Below are 22,483 nucleotides of genomic sequence, written 5' to 3'. Positions count from 1 at the left end.
ACAAGCGGTTTCATATCCATATCTTGGTACTGGTATATCGCGGCGTGCGGACGTGTTCGTGAACAGCTAGCTAGCTTGCTAACCGCGGCGCCGAGCTGAAGACCATATTCACATACGAGTACCGATATACATACCTATCCATATCCATATCTGTGGCCACATCCTCTACCCACGAGGGACGATCGCGTTGCATTGCGTTGGCATTGCAGTGACCGATCTGCGGTGCCTTCACCTTCGCATTCGCACGATCCCCGTCCCGCGCCCGCCATGCCCGTCTACTTGGTCCACGGCTTCCGCTGGCCGCGCGAAGGCTTCACGGGCATCCGCGTCCACGCCGTGATCAACAACCTCGACGACGTCAGCGTCGAGTACATCCAGAACGCCAACTCGCGGCGTGACCTGCTGCGCTCCTTCCGCACGGCGTACCCGGAGATCATGAAAGAGCTGGACCACTCGGACCCGGACAGCGAAGTATACATGCAGCCTGGGATGGCAGGCACCAAAGGCGGCAGAAGATTAGAGTTCATCGAACAGTATAACCCGGAGGACGTGGACGGGCCGTACGCTGTCAGCCAGCCGTACGCGTACGTGGGGGACAAGGTCGTCGTCATCGCCGCGGCCAGTCCGGCGGGCATGCGTGATGGGATGAACGGCGGACCGGGAACCGCGCAGCAGCCAGACTCGCCTGGCCTGCCACGTGGCAGAACCCCCGGCCGCTCGGTAACGCAGCCCATGTCCAAGTCCGCGCCGTTCAACTCGCCTGCGGATATCACGGCCTTGAGCGTCAACGTGGAAGAAGTCCTTGCCGATGGGCCCGGGCTGACGAATAAAGCCTGGGAAGCGCTCGCCGACCTGCGCGACAAGATAGCCGAGGGTGAGAAGATCGGATGGTGGGTGGTGTACAACGGGGATCCGGAGCGGTTCGTTGAGGAGGTGGACGACGAGGACGAGGACGAGGACGGGGACGAGTGCGAGTACGAATATGATTACGAGTCTGAAGACGAAGAGGTGGAGGTGGAGGATGTCCGGGGCTTCAAGCAGCAGCAGCAGCAGCCACAGAACCCCGATCGAGGTGGCCCAAGAAGAGCGGTAGCGACCCCAGTGAGTCCTGCTACCGTCAGGAGCGCTGAGTCCTCCGCAGCAGCGAGAGGTCATCGTCCCACAGGCAGCGAGAACGCCCCGATCCCCACTTCTTTCACGGGAATGGGAACATATCCTATATCCACACCCGCCGTACAGGTCCACCAACACATAGCCTCACCACAGCGCAATCACGCACGGCAACAACAACCACAGCAACAGCAGCCCCAACGCCAGCGCCAGTTAAGCTCCCCAGGGCTGACCGCCCTGCCCGTGCGACCGTCGCCTCCCCTGGTATCAGGTCCAACTTTGGAGCAAGCATCGTTACCAGCAGCACAAGCGAGTCGGTCACGGCCCAACACTGCCGCCTCTACCCCCGAAACCAAGGGCAAGCAGAAAGACCGCGAACGAGACGTCCCTACAGACCCGGCCAAGTTGAAAGAGATCAGCAGATCTCAGGGCTTGCGCAAGAAATTCTTCGGCCGCCGGACCTGAATGAATACGCCACTAAACCCAGTAGCGAAAAGTGGTGTGAAACGACCAACTAACGTGCTATGACGTGAATGCGAACATGAACATGAACGTGTGTATGTATGTGGAATGCAGAATATATATTAGAATATCTCAGCTCCAGGAAGTACGCCGAACCACGTTGATAGGGCTCAATGAGTTCATTACGCCCCTTCCAATGCTACAGCTTGCTCTCAAATATGGAACAGACAACGCTGTACGTGCAGGCTCGACTTAGCTGCTGAGGATCTCAGAGAGGAATTGGCCAAGAGTAGGCTATGCTGATGGTCGGGGATGACCCACAGACATTCTATATCCTCGGATGCCTGCAACATCAAAGGCATCCTTTGCTACGTCAAGCGGCCATCTGAACCTCGAGCGAGGCTGACGTGGCACATATATGGTGTTCGCCGGCGCCAGTGTGTGGTGAAGCGCACCAGGAGCAGTTCCTCGTTGCTGAGGTGTGGTACTGGACTTGGTGGCACCGTCTTATAATGACTCACGGCGACTTCGATAACCTTCACAGGGAAGCGTGGGTTCAACCGATCTCGACACTGGCTATGCGAGCCAACCTACTGTTCATGGCCCCCACTTTTTGAAGCGGACCGAGTTCGGGAGCGGTCGTCAGAGCAGTAGGTCCCCAGCGCCCTCCCACCAAAAGCGTCTAGCGAGACTACTTCCGTGCTGGTCTACAATCAACCGTCTCAAGCTCGGAGTTAGATCAAATGAAACTGTCAACCTTACCACTGCGACACCGGATCATCCTACCAGTGCCGGTTCGCTCTGACATTTGGGGGTGTCATGTTAGAGGGTGAGGTAGTCCCGGGCCAGCTCCAGTTCTAAAGGCCACAAGTTTGTTTTGGCACGGGAATATGCTTCCAATCTGTGAGGGCCAGAGAACATGAGGGCCAGAGAACAGAAGGTCCAAAGTAACGGTTGCACTCGCATATTTGGTTGTAAGCACTTTAGTACGTCGTCGCTCCGTCATCCCGGATTTGAACAATGGGGTCTCTCTGCCAACTGCAGTAGCCGTCCTCCTAGAATCGAACCAAACCAGCTTTGGAATCCCTTCCATAGTACACCCTGTGGAGTTGCAGCATGCATTACACCGAAGAAACATTGTTATGACAATTTTGTGCGCGGTAGTCGCGAAGAGGGCTCCAAGTAAGATCAAGAGCAAGTTTGTGTTCAGCAATGCCATGGGGGTCCTCCTCAGTCTCGGCATCGCCAGCGCAGCTCCAGCGCTTCAAGTAGTCGACAGAATGTCCAGTCAGTCGAGCCTGGGTGGGTGTCGGCGGCCAGTGGACGGTAGTAACCATTCTAGTATCGCCGATCATCGTAACCATAGCCGCCAGCATAACCGTAGCGAGGTGGGCTTCTCGGTCGACCGTAGGGGTCACCTCGAGCGTATGGGTCTCCGTAGCCTCGAACCGGTGGTGGGGGTGGTCCTCGAGGATCATATGGGTCGGCATCATACCTTCGTGGTGGTGGCGGTCCATAGTCACGGGGAGGTGGGCTGCGTCTGCCGTAACCTCGATCATAATAGTCATCAACCGGAGGGCGACGTCCAGGCGAGCGTTCTCGCCCATAACCTCGAGGGCTCCATCCGCGAGGAGGAGGCCGACGATCGTCATCTGGTGGTCCGTAGCGGCCTCTTGGCGGGGATCGCTGGCGGTAGCTCCGTGCATCAGGTTTCTCATCCTGAATCTGCAGATAACTTAGAAAGTACCAGATAATGCCAACGGTGGAAACTTACATCGGCAGAGCAATGGACAGTCGCTCCTTTGAAAGTTTGTCCATCTAGCTTCTCCACCGCGGTTTTGAGGTCGGCTGCGGTTTCAAATTCCACAAACCTTGGCAAATGTGAGTACAGGTCAATAAACCGGGGAAGAGAGTAGTAGTTACCCTTTGCCATCGCGGTCACGGCCAGTTTCGGAATAGACGACATCCAGTTGACCAGAGTTTCGGGCGAAATCTTTGAGATCCTGGTATCTGGTGAGCACAGTCCAAAGCCCGTTACAGCAGGGAGAACAGCGGGTGGGGAGACGAGATGGATCGCGGCGAAGCTTTTCGCAACGCTGGCGCCTCGGGAACAGGCGTCCGCTCCACTGGCCTGGTACGAGTACGAAGGAAATCCAGAACCCGGGACAACAAAACCACAGGCCGCAGACAGAGCCCGCTTCGTCTGGGGACGTCTCTATCCAGAACGTATCATGGGTATGGCACAAGGGGTTCGCTGACCTGCCAACTAGTATCCGGCTGAAGACCAGTGATTTGCATGCGGTAGATTGTGCGACGAGGCCGAGGGATGTTGCGGTCGGAGGGACCTGCAAAATCATCCTTTCGGCGCGGTCCTCGAGCGAACTGAACAGTCAATCGTTCGCCTTTGAACTCGGTTCCATCTATTGAGCTTGTCAGGGAGGACCGCACGGAGGGGTAAGGGCGGTAGGATGATCATACGGAAGGCTGGGAAAGCGTTAGCATAGAGAATGGTGTTGGAGAGTCAAGAACTTGCCTGGAACAACGTCCCGAGCGTCCATGGCATCCTCATATTCAATGAAACCGAAGCCATTCATGAGCTTGATTTCCTTGATGGTGCCGGCGCCATGGGTGCCAAAGTGCTCCTCGATGTCCTGTTTCGTGACTGGAGGTGAAGAAAGGTGCGAGTCAGCTGGCGGCGCGTCCCCAGAGAGCAGCAAGTGAATCCCGGAAGCAGTGTTTGAGTATCCTCCAAGAGTGCAACATTGTCCAGGGAGACCAAAAGAAGGATGTCAGAGCAAGGTATGCATACTGTTGCGCGGTAGATTGCCCAGGTAGAGCCGGGTAGAAGATACATCAGCCATGGTTGACTGCTGTCTCGGAAGGAGTCCAGATGAGGATCCAGCTAAGTTCGCAAAGGTATATCGGGGACAAGCGCAGCCAGACAGTCCAATTCGAAGCCTCAACCCCAAGACCGGAGGCTGGTCGCAGGTGGATTCTTGACCTTGTAAAGGACTGGATCCAAGGCACGATTACGCGCAGGACGAGCGGTACCCTCACACGAGCGCAGATCAATTTGCCGACTGAGATCAGATCGAGAAAAAGAAAAAGGCCGAGCTGTGTCTGAGACACAGTGTGAAAAGCGCAGGCGAGGAAAGAACGATACAGACGGGCGAGTTGGACTCTTGCCTCACTTTCACAACTTGCCAAGCCCAGCCATCCACATCAGACCTCCATCCGCGATCGACCCAGCCAATCACTGCATTTGTCCGCATCGCTCACTTCAAACTGAGAACGATCTCAGCCATTTCTCATTTCGTAATCACCCACACATCTTGCTTCTGATGCTTCAAGAGCGTGGTATTGCCTACTGGCAGTCCGTAAGAGCCGACTTGGAGGAAGTGCCTTTTCACGATGCCATCCACCAGTGTTTTCCCGATGGCGTCGATGCGTGTAAAATCCTCGATAAGCCAGATCACTTCCTCGACTTGGCGGACAAAAAGCTGCATATCTTCCCCTTCAAGGACGTAAAGACATGTTGGTTCCGGCTGTATACTGATGCCAGCGTTGCTAAAGTGCTGAAGTTGGTTGGGCTCGATTCTTCTCCGGAGGATGATCCTGTAGGTGGCTATCGTCTGGATGGTCACCTTGACGAGATCGTTTCTATTCTAGACATGGCCCTCATCATGGCTGGAGGACTCGGCCGCCAAGACTTGATTCATGGTATTCTAGCCGAACTCCAGACTATCGTCCGAGGTGCGGCTGATGTCGACGAGCGCCCGCCAAAGAGACGGCGACTCGACAAAAGCTTCCTGGCCGAGGAAACCAATGACGCTTTTGTTGTCGACAGCGTCTCTGTGCCATCCCTCGGCTTTCCCGTTGAGACACTTGATCATCCTTCCCTTACAGAGTTTGCAAAGCACATTCAGCAAAGACGAGAACCTGCTGTTCTGACGAACGTGCTGGGCCACTGGCCAGCGCTGGATAAATGGAAAAGTATTTCGTTCTGGCTAGAGATCACCTTAGGCGGTCGTCGCCTAGTGCCAATCGAAGTAGGCCGAAGCTACACTGACGATGATTGGGGCCAGAAAGTAGTCCCGTTTCGAGAATTTCTGACCCATTACATCCAAAGACAATTCGACCATGGTCCTAACAGCGAATCTGCAAATGGCGGACAAACGGGCTACTTGGCACAGCACGACCTATTCAAGCAAATTCCTGCCCTTCGGAACGATATCGCAGTCCCTGACTATTGCTACCTGGACGCCCCTCCTGCTGAAGCTGGTTCCCCGGTTGCTTTGGCGAAGGCCAAGGAAAGTGCAAAACGGACGACCAAACCTATCGCTACTCCTTCCATGGCGTGCTCCTCTTCAAGCGAGGGGGACACGGCCGACGAAGCAGATCTCGAGGCTGAGCCACAAATGCACATCTGGTTCGGACCGGCATGGACAATATCCCCACTTCACCATGACCCTTACCACAACATCCTGTGCCAGGTAGCCGGGAAGAAATACGTGAGATTGTACTCACCAGACCACAGCAAGGCACTACTACCGAAGCGGGGAGATGAGCCCGCTCCTCATAGTCGGCCGCCAGAAGACCTAGGAGAGCTGAGCGACGTCCTATATCCAGATGGACAGGAACAAGACACGATTGACATGTCTAACACGTCACAGATTGACGTGGCCGCCATGGAACTGTCGCCGTTGGAAGATTGGGACGATGTGTATCCTGGCATTAGTCGAGTACCCTACGTGGAATGCGTCCTCGAGGCTGGCCAAGCTCTATATATACCGATCGGATGGTGGCATTATGTACGGAGCTGCTCTGTGGGCATCAGCGTAAGCTTCTGGTGGTGACCGAGGCTTGGGAAGTCCGGCCATCGCCAAGTTGAGACAAGCTCGTGAAGCTAAATGCACGCCCCACGCTCCGACGTGGAGGAAGCATTGCATTCCAGACCAAACAAGTTTTCCCACTTTAGTCAGTTGGCGCCAGCATGGAAGTATATCGAAAGCACACGTGGCGCTCCTGCACGTTAAACAGGAGGCTCGTGACCAGAAGATATCTCTTCCTCTGGTAAAGTTGAATGACGGGACTGCCCTGTGAGATACCTTCCCTGAAGGCTCGGGTGGTCTGCCTGGAACAGGTAACGCTTATTTGAGCTTGGCAGGGCTTGACAAGGGTGTCTAGTCATTATCTTTCGCCTATCGAGCTCTTCCTTGTGTGTCTGTTATCGAGCAGGCGACTCCCTGCTGTAACGCTAATATCAGTAGCTATCTTCTCGGCTGGTGATATAAAGATGCACGCTTTCCCCTCTTGCAGCAGCTAGCTTCATCATCTGTGAGAGCTCGTCCGTGGCACTACCGTCCACGCAAGGCATAGCTGCTCACCCCGCATTCCCCACGAAACTACATCATCGTCATTAGCTGCCTGAGGCTGGTGAGGCTGTACGAGAGTCGACACGGAGTCTCAGCAACACAAGCAGCTATGGCTGACCGCGAACACATCGGCAATGCTACGCGCAGCATGTCCAAGGATGAAGGGCGTTTACGAGAGTTGGGCTACAAACAGGAATTGAAGCGCGATTGGTCTTTGATTCACAATTTCGGGGTCTCGTTCAGTATCATCTCGGTCATTACTGGCATCACCACCCTCTTCAGCTATGGACTCAACACTGGGGGCCCAGGTGTCATGTCTTGCGGCTGGCTGGTCGTTTCGTTCTTTACCATGTTTGTCGGTTTGGGTATGGCAGAGATTGTCAGTGCCATCCCCAGTGCAGGAGGTCCCTACTTCTGGGCTGCTATCCTGGCGCCGAAGAAATGGGCGCCGTTCGCGAGCTGGGTGACAGGGTGGTACAATCTGCTCGGTCAAGTAGCAGTCACGACAGGCATCACCTTCGGTTGTGCTGGGCTCATTTCTACTCTGGCAACTGTCAATGGCTACGTGCCAACAGCGGGCAAGACATTAGGAATCTACGCGGCACTTCTATTCTCACACGGCATGGTGAACTCGTTCGGCGTACACATCTTGCGCTATCTGAACAACGCATCGATCACCCTGCATTCCCTGGGTGTCTTCTCCTTCGCAGTGGCGGTAGTGGCCAAGGCTCCCACTCATCAGTCGGCAAAATTCGTATTCGCTACCTTCTATGACGGAACTGGTGACCCAGGGTGGTCAGTCCGAGCTTCTTCAGCCTATGTTGCTTGTATTGGTATCCTGATGTCGCAATACACCATCACTGGCTTCGACGCAAGGTCTGTGTGGCCTCGTCAAACTGAAACTTCCAGACTTATACTAACCTGATCCCAGCGCTCACCTCTCGGAAGAAACACAAAATGCATCCTGGTCAGCGCCTTTGGGTGTACTGATGTCCATTGGCTGCTCTGCTGTTTTTGGCTGGTTCCTCATCCTCTGCCTTCTTTTCAGCATTCAGGATTTCGATGCCACCGCTGCCCCCGAGTATGGCAATCCAGTGCTACAAATCCTGGTCGACGTGTTTGGCAAGACCGGCGCTATCGTGCTCTTCGTGCTGGTTATTGTCTGCGTGTGGCACTGCGGCCTTTTCAGCCTGACCTCGAATTCACGCATGATGTTCAGTTTCGCACGAGACGGCGGCATCCCACATTTCTTCCACAGCGTCGATGCCCGCTTCCGCAGCCCAATTCGGACAATCTGGCTGGCTGCATTCCTATCGTTCCTACTGGCCGTCCCCAGTCTGGGATCCTCCGTGGCTTTCTCGGCGGCCACCTCGATCGCGACTATTGGACTCTACCTGTCTTATGGTCTCCCCATCCTGATCGGCCTGATAAACCCGGGAGGCTTCATTCATGGACCTTTCAACCTGAAATGGTTCTCCAGACCGGTCGCAATCATCGCATGTCTGTGGATTGGCTTCATCACCATCATTTTCTGTCTGCCGGAGCTCAACCCCGTCAATTCACAGACGCTGAATTACACTCCTGTCGCCGTGGGCATCATCGCATTCTGGTGCCTTGCCAGCTGGGCGCTGTGGGCAAGGAAATGGTTCAAAGGTCCGATTCGACAAGTGGAAGCCGAAGTTGCTGGCGTAAATGTGGACGACCCGGAGGCAGTGGACCGAGCTGAACGAGAAGGAAGGATTCCTCAACTGGAGGATAGTCAAGGCGGCAATGAGAAGAGTCTGTTGGCCACCATGAAGCATAACTACAATTGAGACTGAAACGGACACAAGGACGGAGGAATATAGTACCTCTTGTCCGAGGTCCTAGAGGTAACGAGACAGCAGTCAGCATAGTTTCCAGCTGAGGCTTCATATTTCCCACAACTACCAGGCTTCTCTTATCACCTTCTAGCAAACCGTTGGGTCATCTGTCTCCTTGTTTTAGACGCCTGGACTCTCATCTTGTTTGGGCGCCAGCATACCTGACTGCACAAACGTGATACCAGCAATTAGCTCCGTGGTCGACGTCTTTGGTCCCAAGCGGATGACTGGCAGAGGACGAGGAGGAATATGGAGACGAAGATGAAGGCGAGGATGGGGCTGGATGCGCATGCATGCTACACCAGTCGAGGACACGATCCCCGATGAACCCTCCAAGCCCTCCCGCACAGTCTGGCCTCAAACCCTTGTCGAGAATCAGTTCGCCATCTGCGGGGTCACATGAAACTGGCCCGATCAATGCTCAGAGGATCTAGCAACAGACAACCTGGCTTTGCTGCCAGGCTCATCAGTCAGTCACAGGCATAAGTCGGGAGCCACCGATACAGCTCGTCTTCACACGGTCAGAGGTTCTCTCGAATCTGGGCCGCGTTACGTTCCGGGCTCAAGAATCTTGGAGCTCGTTCTCGCTCAAGCTTCATACAGATATCGTGCCCTACCCGATTTCACAGTCTTTGTACCGCCGAAGAGACGAAGCCGACTCAAAATCGTATTCGGATCCAGGCCTAGTCCCCGCAGCCTAGCTGTCGAGTCTGAACTCGAAGGATCTCAATTCCTTGGCCTCATACCAGAGTGCCTTGGTACTTGGCACTCAGGCATCAAATTATTCCAGCTCGAGGAATCCGATAAGCAAGTGCCCTTCTCTTTACGCGGCTCCATCAACTCGAAGTCAAATCGCAATGTGGAGTGAGCATGAGGGGAGGTGCTTGTAGGCGGGTGGACAAGGTGGACAAGGTGGGGAATCTCCGGGCTCTTCACCCTCGTTTCAGCGGTCACTCATTCATAACTCCCCAGACATGTCAGCTACAGCGGTCCAACATACTGTCGTGTCAGCTCTCTAGACACGCATTACACGATTGTATCCCCACCCAATGATGTGCCTTGATCATCCCCCCATGTGAGATTCAACGCCGTGTCCGGTCGTTCCTAAGCGTACAGGCGACCATCGTAGCCCTCGATTTAAGGCTTCAGATTCTGATGCCGCAGCTGTGGATTGCTGGGCACCGGGCGGCCTGGGGCCTTTAGGTGAAGTAAGTATGGCTCTAGCCTGATATGCTAGAGGAGGGGTGCTGGCCAGTATTGGGGAACTCTCCCTCCAGTGTCTCTCGTTTCTCGCATTCGCTACTCTCGGTGCCGAGTACGTGTTGGATCTCGTCCAACCCTGCCCTGTGTCCACTGCCTGCCCCACTCCCGAGTCAGAAGGCTATACGACCGCGGCCCGAGCACAGAATGAGCTGACAAGTATATAGACGGGGAGCCTCATTCGTTGTCGTTGTCGTTGTCCTTCCGCCCTAGGCCAAAACCCAGAGTCCCCATAGACAAAAGAGGATCCTGCTGCGCTCACACAGTCTTATCAAGCAAGTTCGACTGACCGGTCGGTCTACCGGTTAATCCTCCCTTGGAACCATCGGTCCCAGATTGCCCAAATAGTACAGCACTGTACGTCTCCAAGGGCATTCGCAACCATGGGCTCGATCACCACGCCATCCTCCAAACGGACCGTCACGAGCGACGACATCTCCACTCTCAAGTCCTTGCTGTCCTCGACAAACGCCACGGTCCTCACCCCCGACAATTCCGCGGAGTACTCCGCGTCGATCGCGCGTTGGTCCAGCGCGGCGCGGAAGCCAGCCGGCGTGGTCGTCGTGCCGACCACCGCGGACGAAGTCGCCATCGTCGTCAAATATGCCTCGGACCAGGGCATCGACCTCGCGGTCAAGGGTGGCGGGCACTCCACCGCCGGCGTCAGCAGCACGGACGGCGGCCTCCTGATCGACCTGAACGCCAAGATGCGGAACGTGACGGTCGACACGGACAAGAAACTGTTCTTCGTCCAAGGCGGCGCCGCGTGGGGGGACGTCGACCAAGTCGGGGCGCAGCACAAGCTCGCCACGCCCGGCGGCACCGTCGCAGACACGGGCGTGGGCGGGCTGACGCTGGGAGGCGGTTACGGGTGGCTGTCCGGCCAGCGGGGCCTCGTCATCGACAACTGGGTGGAAGGCACCATCGTGCTGGCTAGTGGCGAGATCAAGAAAGTCAGCCCGCAATCAGACCCCGATCTGTTCTGGGCCATCCAAGGCGCCGGGCAGAACTTTGGCGTCGTCACCGAGTTTGTCCTCAAGGCGTACGACCAGGGCGACGTCTTCGCGGGGATGCTCATCTACCCTCCCACGCCGGACGTGATTGAGAAGGTCGTCGCCGCCACGAACGACCTGTACACGCCCAACAGCGAGGGGCGGACGAAGGTCGCGGGTCGGGGTGCCGGCGGCGTGGCTTTTGGCCGCCCGCCCCCTGCAGAGGGCAAAGTCATGCTCATGGCCGTGATCATCTACTTTGGCACGGAGCAGGAGGCCAAGGAGCTGTACAAGCCGCTGTACGAGGCCGGGCCCGTGGTCGACACCACAGCCATGGTGCCCTACCCGGTGACCAACACGCTGTTGGCGCCGCCGATCGGGCTTCGCGCCAGCATGAAGGGCACGGCGTACACGATGCCCATCCGCGCGGGCTTTGTGGAGCAAGTGCTGGCCGAGTATGCCAAGTTTACCGACGGCAACGACGACACGGGCGTCAGTCTGGTCTTGTTCGAAGTGTACGACCCCAGCCAGGTCGTCGCGCATGATGCCGGCAGTTTCGCCAACCGCGGATGGCATCTCAACGGCATGGTCTGTCCGATGTGGACCAAGGAGGAGAACGACCAACAATGTCGCCAGTGGGCCAGGGATATGACTGGCCTGTTCAAGACCGAGTTGGAGAATCAGGCCAAAGCGACGGGTAAGGGTGTTGATGGAGGGGTTGGCCTCAGGGGCAAGAAAGGCGCGACGATGCTTTACGGGAATTACGATCGTGAGTGCAATCCTCAAAGTATCCTGCAGGTGTTCTTGTGGCTCGGCACTACTCCTCGTACTGAGTGCTGAGTTCTGTTCTTGTGCATTCATTCGCTAACCTGTCCGTCCCCTGCAGAATACGACGAAAAGTCCCGAGACATCTTCGGCGAGAACTATCCGCGCCTACAGCATCTAAAGGCGCAATACGATCCAGGCAATGTCTTTAACAAGCTCTTCGCCATCACGCCGCAGGCCTAGATCCGCCGTTGACTCGATGATAATGGACCCAATATACAGTACCATGATACAAGGAAGATGGCATCTCAGTCTATTAAGAGCCTCAAGTTTCTGCAAACAACAGTATCTCAGCTCTTCGGTAAATGTACATTCTTGGTTCGGGTCGAAGAAAGGGGGAATCTGGGAATCTTCCTGGTCTGGTCTACCACGCGTGTCTCATTGTAAATTCTCGAATTGTAAGAGCACCCTTGTTGAAGTGAAGTGAAAGTCGCCGTCGCTCATGATGCATAAACGTCAGTCAGTCAATCCAGCCAAATCAAAGCATTCGCATCCACATCCGCACTGAGCCTGTGAGTACCGGGGTCCTGTGCTGCGCCATCCTACCCCAACCAAGCCTGGATTCCAATGTGCAGTTCCCTCGAGAAAGTAGTCGCTGCTCGGACGTGTCGGAGCGTCACCTGTTGTTGAAGAACCAGCTGCCTCTTTTGCTGCCACCGTCTGATCCGCTGAGATTCGAGATAATCGGTAGGCCCGGGCCTCCGTTGGCGGTTTCACTGTTGGCAGGCGCGCCACCGCCGCCACGCAGAGGTTTGGCAATTCGAGCACCTGCGTTCATTAAGCTGTTCAATCCACCAGTCGCGCCTGCACCGCCTGTTGCCATGTTCCTGGACGAAACTTTGGCTGCCTCGAGACGTTCTCTGACGGCCGCGAGCTGTGCCTCGAATCTATCGCCAGAGTTAGTTTTGCGATTGGCCTCGCTCGATGTGGCTGAGACATACCTGTGGTTTGCTGCTGTCAGTTTGTCCTGGCTGTCGGCCAACAGGCTCTCAAGACTCAAAATGCGTTCATTTCGTGCGATCAGCTTCCGCTCCGCGATGGCGACTTCTTTCTTCAGACTGGTGTTTTGATCCACGAGTTGCCGCTGCACCACGGTAAGCTGTTCGAGGTTGCGTTCCAAGAACGCCATCTTCTTTTGTTGCTGGCGGTTGTTACTCGATCGGAGGACGTTGTTGTATTGTTCTCGGGTTTCGTCGAGCGAGATTTCGAGCTCAACCACTCGCTCGCATCGATTCTGCAGGTCACGCATGAGATTCTTCTTCATCGACTCAAAGTCGCTGATCTGTTGCTGTAGTGTTTTGCCCGAAATCCCATTCGCCACAGCTCCGTTGGCTCCTGCTCGAGATTGGAGGTCTGTGATGGTCTTCTGAAGCTTTTCCATCTCTTGCGATTTGTGCGTCAGCTGATCTCGGAGATCATGGACGAGTTCGTTCTGAGTGTCCCTGCGATCGGAGTACAACTGCTCTAGTCGTCCCTTGACGCTCTCCACGTCATCGGCGCCCAGCTTGCCAGATAGCAAGTCTTCATAGTCTTGTTGCACGGCTGCCAGCTTCTCCTCAAGTGCTATCGTTCGATCCTCACGGTCGTCTTCAGCTCGTTCAGTCAGTGACTTCTCGGCTTGTCGGACCAGTGTCTGCGAGTCGAGCAACTTGGCTCTCAGATCTTCCAAGACGTGGCTGGGTACGCTCTCGCCATTGAGGCTGGCGGCATGGAGCGCATCCACTTGATCGAGCATCTCCCGCATACGGTTCTCGTTCTCGGAAAAAGCGTTGTCACCTAGGTCAAAGCCTGCCATCATTCTGGCCATCTTTTCCTTCTTCTTGCGGTCCTTCTCGTCTAAAACGGCCGTTGTTTCCCTGGCACTCATCTTGAGCTCGAGAAGTTGTTGCTTGACAGAGATCAACTCTGTCTCGAGCTCTGAGTTCGCATCTTTTAGGCCTTCCATAGAGATGGCGTCTTCTTTGCCCTGGTACGATAGTTTCTGCAGTTCGAGTTGTGTCTTGTTGAGCTTGTCAGCCATGATCTCGTTCTCCTTCGCCGTTCGCATGGCGCCTTCCTTGTATGACTTGAGCTCTTCTCTTGCTTCTTGGAGACTTCGCTCTGCGTTGGCTGCCTGTGTTTCCTTCTCTGTAAGTTGGTCTTGGAGTTCATTTTCTCGCCGCAGAAATTCTTCGCGCTCGTCCTTCTCGAGTATGATACTAGGCGTACTCGACCTCTCTCCTGCCCGAGAGTCTGGTCTGCTGGGTGTCTCTGATCTGAGAAGGTCTGAGGGTGCTCTTGAAGGCGTATCTGGCCTTGCCCTGGCTTCAGTCTTCTGGCTTGCACCACTCAGAGGAGGTACCCATTTCTCTTTCGGCACGGTCTCGCCCTTTCTCCACATCTGCACTTCCGCATCGAGCGATGCAATGTACTTCTCAAAGGTCATAGCCTGGTTCTGAGCAATCTTGAGGTGACGCTTCAGCTCCGCGGGACTCAATTCGGCATTGATCTTGGCCTTGTTCTTGATGGTCTTCGCACGCATACCGAACCGCAAGGTGCTGACTGTTTCCGCATCGTTGTAGCTGCTGGGCGAACAATTTATGATGAGTGTTGTTCTCGAGTTACCACCCAAACTTTCTTGCAGAATTCTTGTCAATTTCGAATCTCGGTATGGCACGTGAGTCGATTTGCCGTCTGTAAGAGCGTTGATGACCATGCCGAGCGCGCTCAAACTTTTATTGATCTTCTTTGCTTCTTCCAGCGTCTGACCACTTGCGCCAGTTTTGCCAACCTTTTCTGAACCTGCCAGGTCGACCAGGTACAGCATGCCGCTCTTCTGCGAGCCGGTATTGACGTCTTTTTGGTTGATCGTGACCAGGAAAATCGAGTGTGACCGTGAAGACTCCAAGTTCATATTTGTGGACGCTGTAACTCTTGATCGCTGGCCCAAGTGCATAGCCGTGTAGACCTCTTCGACGGTGTTGACGTAGATTTCCCGCAACCCTTTCACATATGGTCCCTTGGGTCCTTCGTTGATGGGCAAATTGTCAAAGGCGGGGTTTAGGAGATCGCGTATTCGCTCCATGTAGATTTCGAGGTACGAGATGCCGACCGTGTACTCGACCTGCGCGGAGCCATGGACGAGGATGGCGTCGAAGATTTGTTCTGTTATGCGAGGAATGATGCCCTTCTTGTCCGGATCATCCATGTCTCCCATCATGGTATATGACTTTCCCGCGCCGGTCTGCCCATAGGCGAACACGGTTCCATTATAGCCGTTCATGACATCCTCCACAGTCGATCGTATAGAGAAATCGAATATATCGGCTTGCTGGGAGGACATGTCAAAGACTCGATCAAAGGTAAAGGGCGCATTCGTCTCGGACGACTGCAGCTGGACCGTGTCGTCGCCGGTGAACTGGACGATGGGCTGACCGCCATTGGCATTCTCGACTTTGTTCTGAGGTCGGAAACGGGCAACAACTGAGAGACCAGGTCAGTAACAGGCAAGAAAACGAAATATGCATGGATCATGATCGCGAACCTTTGATGTTGTTGCCCCCTCCCTCTCTCGACGAAGATGTGCTGGAATCCCATTATCAGCGCGTCTCCCAGCGACAATGGACCGTTAAAACGTACGCCATGTTCAAAGCACACTTGACGTTGTCAATCGGGCCAACGTGACAGCATCAAGTCTTGTGCGTAGCAGCAGCCCGACTGCGCGGGTCGTCGAAAGGACAACAACCAGGATCGCGGATTGTTGTTGACGCGACGACGATACGATGTTAGAGACAAGGACTACGTGCGACACTTTTGCTCAAATGTCGCGAGGATGGTGCAAGTACTTCTGTTGGCACCACGACATGAATATCGGATGGTTCGTGATGCATGCGCGGTGAGGTGCAGGTGATGTGTGGCTGCAGTGACAGCGTTTGGCTCGCTTGGTGCCCCTGGCCCGACGCGCCAGCCTTGCCCGCGCCCTGAAACTGGCACCCATAACTCACCTGCACTTCTGTTGCCGCCGTTCAGCCCCCCACACAGTTCTTCAGATCCGTACGGAGTAACCGTAAACACGGTCGGACCCCCTTTCCGTCCCTTCCGCTGGTCCTCCGTAACCGTGTGACCAACCCGTGGCTGTTGCTTTCTGACCTCGAACTGACCTTCACTTGTCCCGCACAGTTACCGAGGGGCAGTTGATTTGTTCTATTTACGTGTAAGGCTCACCAATGGATGTAGTTTAGTAATTGTGATAATTAGGCCCTTCCGACGCTTTGGACTTTCTATCGTCTGGGCGACAAGGTAAGAATCTGTATATCATTCACACCGACACATCGGATCTAGTGCTGTCCTCTTCATAACAAACCAGCTCAAACACATAGCAGACATAAGGCAGGCGGCAATCATGGCGGCAGCAAAGACTCAATCTCTATTCTCTTCGCTGAACCTGCAGCACAAAGTCACAAAGACATCATCTGGCTCAGAAGTCTACAGCTACATATCCGACCTCGGCCCTGACAAGCCCATCTTGACCCTGATCCATGGGTACCCTCAGTCTGCTTATGAGTGGCGATATGTCAGTCCCTTCCGTCTTTAGAGCCTTTGCTTGAGTATCGGCCCGGCTGGAAGGCTGCAAGACTTACATGGAAAAGGTCGTCCCTCTATTGTACGGCAAAGCCTCCCTCTTCGTTCCGGAACTCCCGGGGTACGGCATCTCCTCGCCCATTGTCGGCGACGCTACGGTCAATACCAAACGCTCGGTTGGCACCGCGCTGCTCGAATCTCTCGCTTCCGTCTTCGGCACAAAATCGTCGTCAGCACCACGCAAGGTAATCCTAGGAGGCCACGACCGCGGCGCGAGGATTTCTCATCGTCTCTCAGTTGACTTCTCCCACCCACCTCAACAGTCCCCCGACCTGTACAAGGACTTGAACCTCACTGTCATCGGCACGATCCTGCTCGACATAGTCCCCACAAAGGAACAATGGACGGCGTTCTCCGACCCAGCCATCGCCCAAGGTTATTTCCACTGGCCCCTGCTCGCCAACGCTCAGCTCGCCACGGATATGATCTCTGCATATGGTGGCGCCAATTGGGCGAGGAGTGCGCATACGCGAATCGCAGGCCCGAATCCGAAATCGCTGGAACGGATCTGCAAGGACGGCGCAGTGGATCTTTATGCCGAGCTGTTCGATAATAAGGAGACGCTGTATTATACAGCGCTCGACTACGCTGCCGGAGCGGCACCCGAGGCGAGCGAGCAGGAAGAGGACCAGCAAGCGGGACGGAAAGTCGGCGTGCCGCTGCTGGTCTTCTTCAGCAAAGCCAAGCTCGGCGCGAGGATCGATGTCGCGGGGGTTTGGAAGGCGTGGGTCAGTGAAGGGTCTCAGTACGAGGGGGTTGGCGTGGGAGAGGGTTATGGACACTATCTGCCTGAAGAGGCCTATGATATTGTGGTGCCCAAGATTGAGGAGTTCATAAACAAGGTCACTTAAATGCGCGCGCCGATTGAAGCAGGGTGACCGGTCTATAGATGGCGACTGTCATGAGCGGCACTGACTCGCCCGCCTCCTGATGGCTGCTAATTGTGCTAATGAATCTACTCCAGTAGGTAAAGGGCGAGGTCGGAATTTTGTCAGTGCTTCCGAACAAGTGAAAGTCCCTGTGCAAGTTTCGTCTCTTGGTGAGACTCGTATTCAGCAATATGCTTTTCAGGTCACTCTCGCCTCACAGTCATGTCACAACTCCTCGCGAACTGTGTTTTCAACTGAGTCCCGTTGCTCCTGCACCGTCCGGCCTCAAGCTAAAATTCCGGTTCAGCTCTCGATGTTCAGCTCACCTCTTGCTTATATGTCTGATAACGTGCTCTGCATCGGTTGCCAATCGATCCTTCAGGTACTCTTTCGGTACGCTCGACCTGATGTTGGGCTCTTCCAACCGTGGTTTGCCAACAACCCTAAGCACATATCCAAGTCAAGATACTCCGAGCAATTCCTGTTGCCGACAGCTCTTTGTCAATCCAATCTCCACACATGCTGCAACTTTTGGCCGGTGCTAGTCGCTCCTTCAGTCCTTATAGACCAGCATTCTCGCGTGTGTCATCATCTGTGATGATCATGTTCGTCGTCTGTGGCGGTTGCGATCGTGACGAAGTCGCAATGAAATCCGTCTTGTCGGTGACGTTGCTAGGTCTCCTATCATTGACTCATCCTCACTAGCAGGCGATCCTGGGCCGTGCAGGAGGTGTCTGAAACGGTCGAGGATCTTCGCCCGGGCTGGCCAATGTTAGTGAGTGTACGCCTTCAGCGATCAGTAGGGACTTGCCCAAAACTTTTCCACCTGGAAATTCCACCGACACAACATCGTTTCCGCGAGCTTCAGCTTGTAGGGCTGGGAGATCCAGGAATAAATGGGATTCGAAGTCAGGTATTTTTGAAGGATGGACGACTTTGAGGGCATCGACGTGTGTAGTCTCCAGTGTTGCAAATTCAACAGCCATTCCCATCGCCATCTTTTGATGAACTGCGAAGAGCTCGACCCAGGCGTCCTTGTCTTCCGATTTCGATATCCAAAAGACAATGTGCTTGACCAGGTAGGATTGCATGAATTTTTGTTGATCATCTTCAAAAACGAGATAAATAAACTCACGGCTTGGGATCGTGGGTTCACATGCGGAGAACGTCTCTTTGAGTTGCTCGATAGCCAGGAGTTGGAGGCCGGGCACAATAAGGTATTCTGCGAGACGGTAGATATGGAGGAGTAGTTCATCGGGTTGGACTTGAACGTCTTGTGCTCGCTGATAGGTTACCTCGCCCACTCTCCGCACAGGGGAGTACAGCCACCGATAGAAAAAGCCAAAGAGCTTTGCATCCAAGCCGTGAAGCTCGATTTCTCCCGAAGTGGTCTCCTTGTAACCCCCGTTGAAGGCGCTGTTAAAGAACTTCGACGACGCGCAGATCAAGTCTTTATGGACGCCGAACCTGTGTTCTTCAGGACCCACGATCACCGTCACGATTTCTGTCCCGAGTGGGACAACTGGTGGCGACCAAGGAGCAAAGCCTGTCGAGCCTGCCATTTTTGCCAAATCGGGGTGGGCCGATGTGGCGCTGGTCATTTGCGACAGTGAGTAGAACGTACTGGGGGACAAGCAAGTCTGGTGTATGACGGAACGATACGAAGCAAGACGAGAGTGAGAAGGTCTGAGAAGAGGCGGGGACTTCGTGGTGGGAGTACAATGACCGACAAGTGAGAGGAAGAAGTGATGGAGTAATGGTAGAAAACCAAAAGTGAAGTGAGCAAGTAGTCAAGAATAGAGTCAAGACCGGGGCATTGTAAATGCCCTCGTCGAGGCATTTTGAGGTGTTCACTCTCACCTTGACGAAATGCGGCGTGCCCCAGCACCCCAATAGGACTTCAAGGGGACCTGTCAACAGCAGTCCAACGGCGCTTTCCAGGACTCCTGTCCCTTCTGATAGACGACTCACCGCCCCAAAGACCTCTCTGGCTCGCACTACGAACGGGTAGTAGATGAGAGCCTGATCTTTGCTCACTGCCCACAGTATCAGAATGAACTTGTGCTCCGTTCACTTCTACTGACGGAAACTCCTCCTGGATACTGTCTGACCTCGTTCCGCTGCACGCACTAGGTGTCGCACCTGCCTCGCTCGAGTCTGCCGTCTCGTCTCTCGAGTAACGACTACCTCTTCGCCATAGACCAGTGGAGGGCTCGGATGGGTCCATGGCATCTGCGCCGTACGTTATCTGACTTGAGCTTCGGGCTGGCATCATCGACCCTGACCCACGAGGCGCCATGGGTTCGCCGAGACTGAAGCCATCCGGTGAGTCAGCACCCACAGCTCGACGACTTGCGAAAGCAGGTGACTTTCCAAGTCGGGGTGAGTTGAGACCCAGAGGGTTCGATCCGGCACGGAGATGTTCTGTGGAGGCTATAATCCTCATGTCATAGTCCTCGGAGATGCTCGTGTCAATAGAGCCTCTTCGACGAGTTGGAGATGGCGGCTCTAGATCTGGGCGTTCATTTTTCTTTCTAACAGCCATGGATAACGACGACAGGCCAACATCAATCAGAGCGGGTGCTCCAGTCAGGAGTCTGATGAGGGCATTGCAGCCAGCTTGATGGGAAACCAAGATTATTACCAATCCCTCGGCATCCCCATTCGATGTATCCGCTTGATTTTCGTAGTATGCGATCAGTTTCTGCAATCCATTGCGGAATCTTCGATGCATCTTGCCCCATTCCTCATCGTTCGGACCACCATCGCCCCAATCAAGAGGTTCACCCTGACTATCCCAGCTAGCATCAAATTCGATGCATGCATCCCGGGCGTGTGCGGCAAAGCCTGGCGGGATGTTGTCGGAAGAGCCAATTGCATAATTTGGCACTGGCGGACTGTAGCCCAATGGTCGCTGCAAAGCCTTGTTCAAAATTCTGGCACCATTCGCAAGCTCGGTCCCAAAGGAGATGTTCCTCGGCCGCTTGGGGAAAGAATGACCGGCGGCCGCCATTGCCCGCAAACCCGTCTTCTCATGTGCTGCCATTGTTGTTGATTCATTTTCTTTCTCTTCCATAACATCAATGTCGGGCAGATTGAAGTTGACAGACGTCGACAGATCGGCACCTTTGATTTCTTCTTGTGGTATCTTGAGTGCCATCTTTGCCTGGGAGACGAGAACAGCAGAAGGCGGCGGATATGAAGCCTCGTGGTAATAGTTGGCAGATTGCCACTCGCCGAGAAAAGCATCAATGCGCAGGATGCAAGTATTGTATCCAATGCGATTTGTGTGTTCCTTGTCCTTGCTCGTGACGCGCTCCAGGGAGGATCGACTGACATCTTTGGCATCCGACTTATTGTCCGGCTCTTCGTCTGTCGGGGAGAGGTTAGAAAGTTGACGTGATCGCAGGCGCTGTGGCTGTGGTCTGTTATGGTTCTGGGGGTGTTGTATGCCGGCTGCGATCGCGATCGAGGTTTGGACGCATCGCAGATACGGAGAGCTGTGGATGATAATCTTTCGCTTCTTCCGGGGATGCTCTTGACCAGCATCATCTTTATTCTCACCCGAGGCCTTCGCCTGCTTGTCGAGGTTGTACAGCTCATTGCTGATCCTCACGCCTAGCGATTGACACTGTATCCAACCACCGTACGATAGGGGAGGGTCATAAGGCGCTTCGGCGGTGGCAGTCCATTTCCTGTCTGCTTGATCAAGACGTGCACCGTGCCTGCGGACACAGGGTTAGCAAAAGGCCGATATTAAGAAGGACGTTATATGATACCTGGCAATGAATATCACAGCTGGTTGTTTACCCATCTCGTAAAGCGTGTCCGCACAACACTTTGGCTGATTCTCAAGAGTGCGTTAATCCTGCGATACTGTACTGACGTAGAATGCAGCTGCGGGGAGGCCAGACCAAGGATTCGATTCCCGAGTCCCAAAACGACCAAAAAATAAACACAAATGAATAGGTGGTATCACCGTTGGCATAACATTTTGCAAGTGTTCGACGTACCAGATGACAGGTACTCAGGTCGAACTTGCGATTGACGCATCATGTCAACCTGGAATCTTCATTTTTACAGCGGGCAATTGAAGGATCGGTGAAGGCCCTAAGGTGCGACTTTGGGCGCGGTAGCTGGTCCGCCACAAATACTCCGTAGCAACTCCCCATCCAAAGGTCGGTCCGTCTGCTGCTTTGGCTCATCCGAGGCTCTCAACACTGGCCTCGACAATTGTGAAGGCTTTCTACGGAGTATTTGCTGCGCGGACATGAAGGCCACGCTCCTCTTGCACATGCCCCGGTACTCAAAGAAGGAAGTCGTTCATATTCAAGCTTGCCACCTAGCTCCTGATTGACGTCGATAGAGACAGTGAGCAGAGGCTTAACAAGGACCTCTAGAGATTCCCCTCCCGCATCCCTTCAAACTCCAATCTCAAACAAGCCCCAGATCGTAAGCCTTGGCATCCCGTGACCACGTCGGTGAAGCTCTACGAGGTACCGTCTTGCGCCCACAGCTTCGTTTCGGTGAACCTTAACTGTTCGATAAACCTCGTTTCAACATTGAAACTCACCTGCCTCAGTTTCAAGGCAGCAACGCAGAACATGAGAACTCCGTAGCGTCCTCTTCTATTCTCCGAGATGAGCTCTACGGTGACGGTAAACGAAGTTGAGCTAATCCTCGCTAGACCATGGCTAGATCCGGCTCATCTCGCTTGACTCGTGAGGCCGCAAGCTAGAACTTGTGCAGTAGTTAGTAATGCGTCGTAGTCGTCTAGCGCATGACCTGCTATAATATGAGATCTAACACCTAAGAGCCTGCGAGTGGAAAGAGGTGAATGGCTTTCAAGCCTACGAGTACCACGGTAGAGTGTGCCTGAATGAAGCAGCATGCACAGCAAAATGAAATGCCGGCGGGGGTTGCTGCCATGAGCCTTTCGAATTAGTACTAGGTAGTGTGCCGTCGTGGCTCGCAGGGTCATCATCTGTGGCTAGTGAGGCCTAGCCACAGACCAGCCCATCCGGGTGCCCTCCATGTGCTCTAGAGTTGTTTCAAGTGGGTGGAGGTCGATCTGCGGCCTGCTTTGCAGCAAGTGAATGGATCAGGCC

The 22,483-nt window shown here is 54.5% G+C and overlaps 9 protein-coding genes across 9 annotated transcripts; 5 read left to right on the top strand and 4 right to left on the bottom strand.

Annotated features, from left to right (window-relative positions):
• Positions 1–267: 267 nt before the first annotated feature.
• A1O7_07690 (uncharacterized protein) lies at positions 268–1,575 on the top strand (the record flags this gene model as incomplete). Its single annotated transcript, XM_007761687.1, has 1 exon — positions 268–1,575. One exon carries the CDS (start codon positions 268–270, stop codon positions 1,573–1,575), a length of 1,308 nt encoding a protein of 435 aa, XP_007759877.1.
• A 1,335-nt stretch (positions 1,576–2,910) lies between these two features.
• On the bottom strand, positions 2,911–4,433 carry A1O7_07689 (uncharacterized protein; the record flags this gene model as incomplete). The annotated part of the gene is made up of 6 exons (XM_007761686.1): positions 2,911–3,297; positions 3,347–3,443; positions 3,496–3,575; positions 3,832–4,000; positions 4,102–4,234; positions 4,382–4,433. The coding sequence occupies 6 exons, from the start codon at positions 4,431–4,433 to the stop codon at positions 2,911–2,913; spliced, it is 918 nt and encodes a 305-aa protein (XP_007759876.1).
• Positions 4,434–4,913: 480 nt separating this feature from the next.
• A1O7_07688 (uncharacterized protein) lies at positions 4,914–6,428 on the top strand (the record flags this gene model as incomplete). The annotated part of the gene is made up of 1 exon (XM_007761685.1): positions 4,914–6,428. One exon carries the CDS (start codon positions 4,914–4,916, stop codon positions 6,426–6,428), a length of 1,515 nt encoding a protein of 504 aa, XP_007759875.1.
• Positions 6,429–7,056: 628 nt separating this feature from the next.
• On the top strand, positions 7,057–8,761 carry A1O7_07687 (uncharacterized protein; the record flags this gene model as incomplete). Its single annotated transcript, XM_007761684.1, has 2 exons — positions 7,057–7,823; positions 7,879–8,761. The coding sequence occupies 2 exons, from the start codon at positions 7,057–7,059 to the stop codon at positions 8,759–8,761; spliced, it is 1,650 nt and encodes a 549-aa protein (XP_007759874.1).
• A 1,691-nt stretch (positions 8,762–10,452) lies between these two features.
• A1O7_07686 (uncharacterized protein) lies at positions 10,453–12,069 on the top strand (the record flags this gene model as incomplete). Its single annotated transcript, XM_007761683.1, has 2 exons — positions 10,453–11,830; positions 11,948–12,069. 2 exons carry the CDS (start codon positions 10,453–10,455, stop codon positions 12,067–12,069), a joined length of 1,500 nt encoding a protein of 499 aa, XP_007759873.1.
• A 433-nt stretch (positions 12,070–12,502) lies between these two features.
• On the bottom strand, positions 12,503–15,509 carry A1O7_07685 (uncharacterized protein; the record flags this gene model as incomplete). The annotated part of the gene is made up of 4 exons (XM_007761682.1): positions 12,503–12,773; positions 12,828–15,348; positions 15,410–15,450; positions 15,505–15,509. The coding sequence occupies 4 exons, from the start codon at positions 15,507–15,509 to the stop codon at positions 12,503–12,505; spliced, it is 2,838 nt and encodes a 945-aa protein (XP_007759872.1).
• A 758-nt stretch (positions 15,510–16,267) lies between these two features.
• A1O7_07684 (uncharacterized protein) lies at positions 16,268–17,357 on the top strand (the record flags this gene model as incomplete). The annotated part of the gene is made up of 2 exons (XM_007761681.1): positions 16,268–16,438; positions 16,515–17,357. 2 exons carry the CDS (start codon positions 16,268–16,270, stop codon positions 17,355–17,357), a joined length of 1,014 nt encoding a protein of 337 aa, XP_007759871.1.
• Positions 17,358–18,076: 719 nt separating this feature from the next.
• A1O7_07683 (uncharacterized protein) lies at positions 18,077–18,937 on the bottom strand (the record flags this gene model as incomplete). The annotated part of the gene is made up of 1 exon (XM_007761680.1): positions 18,077–18,937. The coding sequence occupies one exon, from the start codon at positions 18,935–18,937 to the stop codon at positions 18,077–18,079; it is 861 nt and encodes a 286-aa protein (XP_007759870.1).
• Positions 18,938–19,275: 338 nt separating this feature from the next.
• On the bottom strand, positions 19,276–21,189 carry A1O7_07682 (uncharacterized protein; the record flags this gene model as incomplete). Its single annotated transcript, XM_007761679.1, has 2 exons — positions 19,276–21,100; positions 21,155–21,189. 2 exons carry the CDS (start codon positions 21,187–21,189, stop codon positions 19,276–19,278), a joined length of 1,860 nt encoding a protein of 619 aa, XP_007759869.1.
• Between the last annotated feature and the right edge of the window lie 1,294 nt (positions 21,190–22,483).

This window comes from Cladophialophora yegresii, assembly GCF_000585515.1.
Source record: "Cladophialophora yegresii CBS 114405 chromosome Unknown aczIN-supercont1.5, whole genome shotgun sequence".
Lineage (NCBI taxonomy): Eukaryota > Fungi > Ascomycota > Eurotiomycetes > Chaetothyriales > Herpotrichiellaceae > Cladophialophora > Cladophialophora yegresii.
This window is presented reverse-complemented; position numbering and strand designations above follow the sequence as displayed.